Below are 7,687 nucleotides of genomic sequence, written 5' to 3'. Positions count from 1 at the left end.
TCGTTGTCTGACCATTGCCAGGAATATAAAACATAAACAGATTCAATCAAATACATACAAATATAATAAGGAATGTAAGTTAATGCCACGTTGAGTAAAGTAATACTATTATAATTGCACTAAGTCTTATGTTTCTGTTTCATGCAACAATAAGATAGCTTGTTGATCATTAATTCAGGATAATGGGAGGTTCTCCACTCATACGCCTGTATGCGTTCCTCCAGTAAACTCGCAGCAGGGAACTATCTTGACTCTTGAGTCGACGCTCTTTGATGCAAACCGTGGGATCGCTCTAATTGGCGGCTGTAAAGAGAAAGTTAGTATTTATTTCGCTTCGAGGTTTCATTGGCAGAGAAAGACAGAGATTATTCAGCGCCGTGTTTATCTGCAAGTAGCTCTCCGTTTGTTTTTTTACTTGCATAGAAAACTCACAACTCGTTGAAAATGTCTTTTAACAAAGGTCCTTCCTTCGGATTATCAGCGGAAATCAGAAACAAGGTATGTGTGAATAGTTTTCTTTCATCATTTTCTAAAAGGTGAAGTGCCCTGATCCTCTTCCCATCATCCACTCATCTATGCGACGCAGTCACCTGGACTCCATTTTGATATGCGCGCTAATGTCAAGTTTTTAGAAGTAGTTAGAAAAATATTTCGAGAGCTGTAAATGTGTTTTACAGGATTCACGGCTTTATAACTTTACAATGTATGTGAAAAGTGTGAACACTTTACAAAGAGTTTTACGTCTCAAATTTAGAAGTGACTTTTTGGGGTCTTTTGCAGGAGACAAAGTTTAAAAACGCTCTATGGGCGTTGTCCCTTTTGGGAAATAAGTGTCGTTGTGGCAAAACTGTTTCCAGCGTTTTCTCTTCCTCGTGCAGCTTGTTGCCCCGGTCGCTTTGACCCGCATTCGTCTATTAGCCCTGGGGTTGGCTGTCCCCCATCCTGATGATTCACACTTCCCGGTGTCGTTTTTATTGCTGATTATTAACTGCATAAACAGTTTCCACACACATATATGCCCGCGCGCACACACACACACATCTCCTTTGTGGTAAGGTGTTGTGCTGCTTCTCTTGGTCGGTGCAGGTGGGTCTTTTGTTTGTTTACCGTGCAGAATAAGTCCTTGTGTTGACACCAACATGACCCAGTGTGTCACTTTGAGTGTGACCTTGATGAGGAACGCGCCTTGTTTATTTGGACCTGCCTGCGCACCCGGATTCACTTAACATACCAGAGTTGATGCTCGAGATTACTTCTCGCCACGTTGTTGTGCCTCACTGAGCTGCTGTATAATCACGGGAACGATTCCTTTAAAACTGGCGTCACTTCTTCATACGCACATTTATTTTCGGCCTGTAAGTAATGCACAAGGGGACTGGCTGCTGGCTGAAGCATACTTTTCTTGCCCATTGAGTCCCTTTTCTTGCTAAAAGCAATACAAATGAATATATACACGCATACTGCATCCCTTGTCTGTAAGGGGGTCAAATCTCCACTGGATATGTGCCGGATTTGTAGATTTCGTCTGTCTGACCAGTGTTTTCTTTGAAGGGGGAGGGTGGGATGATGACTTGGGTGGCATTTCCTGTCACTGGTGACGTAGCCTCCTCCATGAAATGTGAGGCAAAAACTTCTTTGGCCTCCCTTAACTTTAGCTTAAAACTAATGTAGAAAATCACAAGTGGAAACTGACTATTTACAATAATGAACTTTCTGTATTCATTCATTAGATCAACACATTGCTCTCCCCTCGTTTATTCAGATCTTGTCCAACAACTGTGGGGTAAATTCCTTCTGTTCAGCTTGACTCTTTGTGGGTCATTAAAGTGGCTACATTTACTGTATTAGAGATGGGGATACTAATTGACTGATGGAAAATGTAATTGGAAGACAGACATTCCTTAAGAGTACAACCAGCTGTGAGCCGAGTGCAGCCAGCTTCTATGTGGTGGGTTAAACTCTGGCTCGGCTTCTCTGTGCCCCCGGGACAAAGACTCTGAGTGTTTGCCGATTGTGGGCTCGCACGAAGCTCAGTCAACACCTTATCCTTTACTGGAGGAGAATGAAATCTATACATAATTCACAGTTTTCTTTCAGCTTGTCATATAGGGCACTTAACTCTTGCACGTTACCATAAAGGTCTTCCTGAATGGCTTCTTTCAGAGCTAGTGCCATGTGTCTCACACTTGCTGTTAATGAGAAAATAAATCTTAACACCTCAACAGTGATTCCCTTCACAAGAAAATCATCGGTAAGCCCCTTTACCTCTCCCCTCCCTCTTGCCGTCCTGTGTTTCAGTGGGGACTGGAGCACCTTACCAAACAGGATGTGTGTGTTTGGTTGTTGTCCTTTTTATTCATAAGGGCTAAAAACAATAAAAAGCTTTAGATGTAGCATACTGCACCGGGCCAAATGTATTTGGGGTGGCTCTGAACCTGACTTCATGCCGTTCTAAACTTTAGAGAACGCAATATTAACAAGTTGTTGAAATAAATGTCTTATTAATCCTAAAGATTGTGTGTTTATACATTTTAATCTGGTAACAAAAGTCTTTGACAAAATCTTATGAATGCATTCACTGTCAAATCTCCTGGCTATTATTGCTGCTCATGGACCACATGTGACCTTTGACCTCTCTGCTCAACTAGATCGCACAGAAGTATGACATTCAGAAGGAGGAGGATCTAAGGCTCTGGATCGAGGAGCTCACGGGTGCTACCATTGGCCCGGACTTCCAGAAAGGCCTCAAGAGTGGCATCATTTTGTGCAAGTAAGCAGAAATCTGCCATGATCATCATATTATGGCCTGTGGTTTGGATGGTAAACAATGTTTTTCTCCTCTGCAGCCTTATCAACCATCTTGCCCCAGGCTCTGTGAAAAAGATCAACCAGTCGACACTGAACTGGCATCAGGTAAGTTAGTTGATGACATGCAGTTATGAGAGCGGCAAATTGATGTCTCTGTTTCAGCGCTGCGTTGAGCTTCGTGATGGCGTTGCATGCAGTTGGAGACTTTGTGTGTTTTGGCCCTGTTGTGTTGAGCTCTGAGTGTTTCGGCTGTCCGGACACTGAATCATGGCGATGCTTGTGTGTTGAAAGCAGCGGCTCCTTTTGCCTTCACAGCCGCCGCTTTGAGCAGCTAGTGAAACTGTCTTCCCTTACTGCGGGCCGGCCGGTCACAGTAAACACACTCCCTCATTGGAGGCTGGCTGAATGTTTTTATAGCTACACGACGGCTTTCTGTGATGAGAGAATTTGCCAATAGATCTGTCGCACTAGAGTCTAGACCCTGCACTCATAAACTCTGCATGCATTTGTGAAACATTGTTATTGATCTTGTTTTAGTTGGAGAACCTGACTAACTTCAGCAAAGCCACCACACAGTACGGTCTGAAGCCTCACGACACCTTCGAGGCCAACGACCTGTTTGAGAACGGAAACATGACGCAGGTCCAGACAACACTGCTCGCGCTCGCTAGCATGGTGAGTCCTTTGAATGGTGGGAGGAGTGACTTTACTGTCATTGAAAGCCGAATTATTATGGCGACTGATTGGATTTTGGTAGAGCCACCATGACAACCATCTACACATCCTTTCTCTCAGGCCAAGACCCTGGGCTACCACTCACGGGTGGACATTGGGGTGAAGTACTCTGAAAAGCAGGAGAGGATGTTTGACGAGAAGATTATGAAGGCTGGCCAGTGCGTCATTGGCCTACAGGTATGGTGGTTTTAGCATTCCTGGGTGAGCAGCAGGGTTTAAAATGGAAGAATTGGCAGCAGTTCAGCTTTAGCTCTGAAACTAACTTATCGCACCCCTTCATCTTTTAGTTCACATGACATGTAGCTGATGCTTTTATCCAAAGTGACTTTCATTCATACACAGCTATGGAGTGCAATTTGGTGTTGGGCGTTTTGCTTAAGGACACATCGACTTGCTTCCCGGTTTTGGCAGGACAAGAGGCAAATTGCTTTCAAGCCAGGTGGTTCCAGTCAGATTTAATCCAGAGAGGCTGGTCTTGGCCCACCTCCGGCCGCAGGTGAAATCATCGTTGGACCCTCTGCAATTTGCTTACCAGCCTCATGTGGGAGTGGACGACGCCATCATCTACCTGCTGCAACGAGCTCAGTCGCACCTGGATGGAACCGATGTCTCTGTGAGAGTCACTTTCTTTGACTTCTCCAGTGCATTTAACACCATCCAGCCACTGCTGCTGAGTGAGAAGCTGCGGTGGCCGTGTGGGCAGCGCCCACCATCTCCTGGATCACTGACTACCTCACAGGCAGACCACAGTTTGTCAGAATGGGCCGTGTGCTGTCTGGAACGGTGGTCAGTGATGTTGGCCCCACAGGAACTGTTCTGTCTCCTTCCTCTTCACCCTGTACACCAGTGACTTCCAGTACAACACGGAGTCATGCCATCTGCAGAAGTACTCTGATGATTCTGCAGTGGTCGGGTGTATTAGGGATGGACGGGAGGAGGAGTACAGGGCAGTGGTGAGTGACTTTGTAAAGTGGGCCGATGAGAACCACCTGCGGCTGAACGTGGCCAAGACCAGAGAGATGGTGGTGGACTTCAGGAGGAAGACAGCTCCTACACCTCTGAGTGTCCTGGGAGTGGACGTGGACATGGTGGAGGAGTACAAGTACCTGGGCGTCTCCATCGACAGCCGACTGAACTGGAAGGCCAACATCAACGCTGTGTACAAGAAGGGATGAGCCGTCTTTTCCTGAGAAAGCTTGATCCTTCAACGTGTGCAGCAAGATGCTGGAGTTATACTACCAGTCGGTTGTCGCCAGTGTGCTGCACTTTGCCATTGTCTGCTGGTGGAGCAGCATCGGAGCCGGTGACACCAGCCGTCTTAACAAACTGGTTAGGAAGGCTGGCTCCATCATCGGCTGCCAGCTGGAGCACCTGGAACAGGTGGTGGAGAGGAGGTCGTTGATGAAACTGGTGTCCATATTGGACAACCCGGACCACCCTCTCCACCACCTCCTACAGGGACAGAGGAGTACTTTCTCCAGACGTCTCCTCACGCTCCGCTGCCACAAGGAGAGATACAGGAGAACATTCCTGCCGACGGCTATGAGGCTCTACAACAGTTCACCTCTTGCCAGATCACCCTAACCCTTCTTATATTTTGTGTTTTGTTTTTTTATTCTTGTGTTGCTGCTACTGACTCGACAAATTTCCCCTTGGGGATTAATAAAGTATATATCTATCTATCTATCTATCTATCTATATCCGCCTTCACCAGAACTCTGCGACTGTTCCGCCCGGCTTAGAGCGTAAACCAGCCACATGTCTGTTGCGTTCAGGAGCAGCGGTAAGGCAGGGAAAGCCTGGTGTCCAGAAATGTTATAGACCATCCTATTGTTGCGAATTAAGTTTGCAATTTCAGTGAGTTTTCTGAGACTCGAGATGCGCCTAAGACTCTCCCCCCCCCCCCTCTCTACTGCTGCATGCGTCAACTATTCTAAACCTGTCTTGATCTCCTGTCACGTGTGGCATACTTCAGAATAAATGCTGCTCATTGTTCAAACTCTTTTATGGTTGTGTTGTCAAGAGGGCTACTTAGTCAGTGAGGGAAAACTTGCAATGCAACATTTGAGTGTGGTGTAGTCATAGCTGCCTGAAACTTACTACAACATACTTTCTTTGCCAAATTGAATTTCTTTTGCGAGTGTGACTGAAGTTGTTGTTGTGCAAAATTTTCCTCCTGTTGTACGAGTGGATGGAAGCAGACTTTTGTTATCGAGTCGTTTATTGTGGTGCTTCTGTCTTTAGATGGGGACCAACAAGTGCGCCAGCCAGGCCGGTATGAACGCGTATGGCACCAGGAGGCACTTGTATGACCCCAAAATTAAAATCCAGCCCCCCATGGACAACACCACCATCAGCCTGCAGATGGGAACCAACAAGGGGGCGAGCCAGGTGCTGCAACATATTGCCCACTTCTCAGGAAATCACAATTCTGTGACTCCGGTGCAAACAAACCTCAGGGCATCACTGATCTTCCACTACCTTGAACTAGTGCCATGTTTAGTCTTGTAGGAAAATCCTAGTTTGCCTGAAACGCTAAACTGAGTTGGCTCGTGAAATCTGCTTTTTGGAGTCTTAAGGCCCCTAGCAGAAATGTATATAAATGTTGTTGTGGTCCTTATTTTCTTTGTCCCCTATCTCTACCACAGGCCGGGATGACCGCTCCAGGGACGAGACGTGCCATTTACGACCAGAAGATGTGCACAAACAAGTGTGACAACAGCACCATGTCTCTTCAGATGGGCTACAGCCAGGGAGCCAACCAGAGTGGCCAGAACTTTGGCCTGGGTCGGCAGATCTATGACCCCAAGTACTGTCCTAAAGCTGCCGTGGTTGAAGAGGCTCAAAGCGGGGCTGGTGTCGCCCGTGACTATATCCCAGATTTCCAAGATGAGGGTTACCAAGGTTACCAGGAAGAAGAGCAGGTGGACCAAGAAGAGGGGACTGATCAGTAGAAAGAAGGGAAAGGGACGTCTGTCTAAAGGAGGCATGTTCTGCAGAAGGAAACTCTCAAAGCTCACAGGATGTTGCAATTCTTTTTTGGTCATGTACTTTTTTAGTATGAAATTGTTTTACTTACCCCCTTTGTGCAAAACTGTGTTACACATATCATGATAAACTGTAGTTCTATGAGTTTTGTATTTAAAGTGACCACAAAATAGCCAATATTTCTGGCTTTGCTAGTTTTTTAATTGTGTTATATATCCCAGGGATTTTTGTATTGATGTGCCAAAGCCCCAGTATTCTTTATTTTCCTTACCTTCCCCCCCCAACCCTCTGTCATTAGTTGCACAAAGGGAGATGCCGAGGTCTTTGTAAGAAACAAAGTGACATATTGGATTCTTTTTTTTTAATATATATTTTTAAGACCGTGCATACGGTTTTGGTTAAAATAAAATATACACTTTTATTAATCCCCAAGGGGAAATTAGTTCTCTGCATTGAACCCATCCTTAGTTATTAAGGAGCAGTGGGCTGCGATGAAGCGCCCGGGAAGCAACTGGGGGTTCAGTGCCTTGCTCAAGGACACTTCGACTTGCAACTAATGGGGAGAGCGGGGATCGAACCCACAACCTTGCGGTTGCAGGATGGCCCTCTTACCCCACTGAGCTACAGCTGCCCCAAAACACCCACGCTTGTGTTTATCTGTAATCGCTGTATCATCTGTTTTAACGACATAATTCCTGTGAATTATCAAATGTGTTTGTTACTTCAGTATCTTCATCCCCTCAGTATTGGTCATTGACATGAAGTAGTTAGTACTTTTGGTTCTTCAGACGGGGAACAAAAATATGTATTTTTTTTTTTTTAACAGAAGAAATATTTTCTCTGTTTGCATAACCTGTCCACTGGCATAAAGCTTGTGGGGGAAGAGTTAAAATAACACAAAGGCAGTTTTAAACATTCCAACCAAAAATACTGGATTCTCTTGTGTCAGTAAAGTCTTACATATTGCTTGATGTGCAAACCAGTCACACAATTTTATATGTGATTATTTATGCTTATTTGGGGATTTGAATGGGGGTTGTTTTGTACCTTGACTCTGAATAGCATTTGCTATTGGTCTTATTCCTCTGGCATAATCCAGCCAGTTAAAGAAAATGTTTTTTTGTGAATTCGGTGTAATAAAGATGTGTATTCATCA

The 7,687-nt window shown here is 45.3% G+C and overlaps 1 protein-coding gene across 1 annotated transcript; it reads left to right on the top strand.

Moving 5' to 3' along the window:
- The first annotated feature begins 340 nt into the window (after nt 1-340).
- Nucleotides 341-7,687, top strand: cnn2 (calponin 2). Its single transcript, XM_056420483.1, has 7 exons — nt 341-498; nt 2,649-2,770; nt 2,847-2,913; nt 3,346-3,483; nt 3,604-3,720; nt 5,788-5,934; nt 6,192-7,687. The coding sequence occupies exons 1-7, from the start codon at nt 445-447 to the stop codon at nt 6,495-6,497; spliced, it is 951 nt and encodes a 316-aa protein (XP_056276458.1). The 5' UTR covers nt 341-444; the 3' UTR covers nt 6,498-7,687.

This window comes from Pseudoliparis swirei, chromosome 8, assembly GCF_029220125.1.
Source record: "Pseudoliparis swirei isolate HS2019 ecotype Mariana Trench chromosome 8, NWPU_hadal_v1, whole genome shotgun sequence".
Classification (NCBI taxonomy): domain Eukaryota; kingdom Metazoa; phylum Chordata; class Actinopteri; order Perciformes; family Liparidae; genus Pseudoliparis; species Pseudoliparis swirei.
This window is presented reverse-complemented; position numbering and strand designations above follow the sequence as displayed.

Excerpts from the sequence above, each read along its gene's own strand:
- cnn2 (XM_056420483.1), top strand. The coding sequence starts at position 445 with ATGTCTTTTAACAAAGGTCCTTCCTTCGGATTATCAGCGGAAATCAGA. Across the intron at positions 3,484-3,603 it reads TGCTCGCGCTCGCTAGCATG|GCCAAGACCCTGGGCTACCA; the intron begins GTGAGTCCTTTG and ends CCTTTCTCTCAG. Across the intron at positions 5,935-6,191 it reads CCAACAAGGGGGCGAGCCAG|GCCGGGATGACCGCTCCAGG; the intron begins GTGCTGCAACAT and ends TCTCTACCACAG.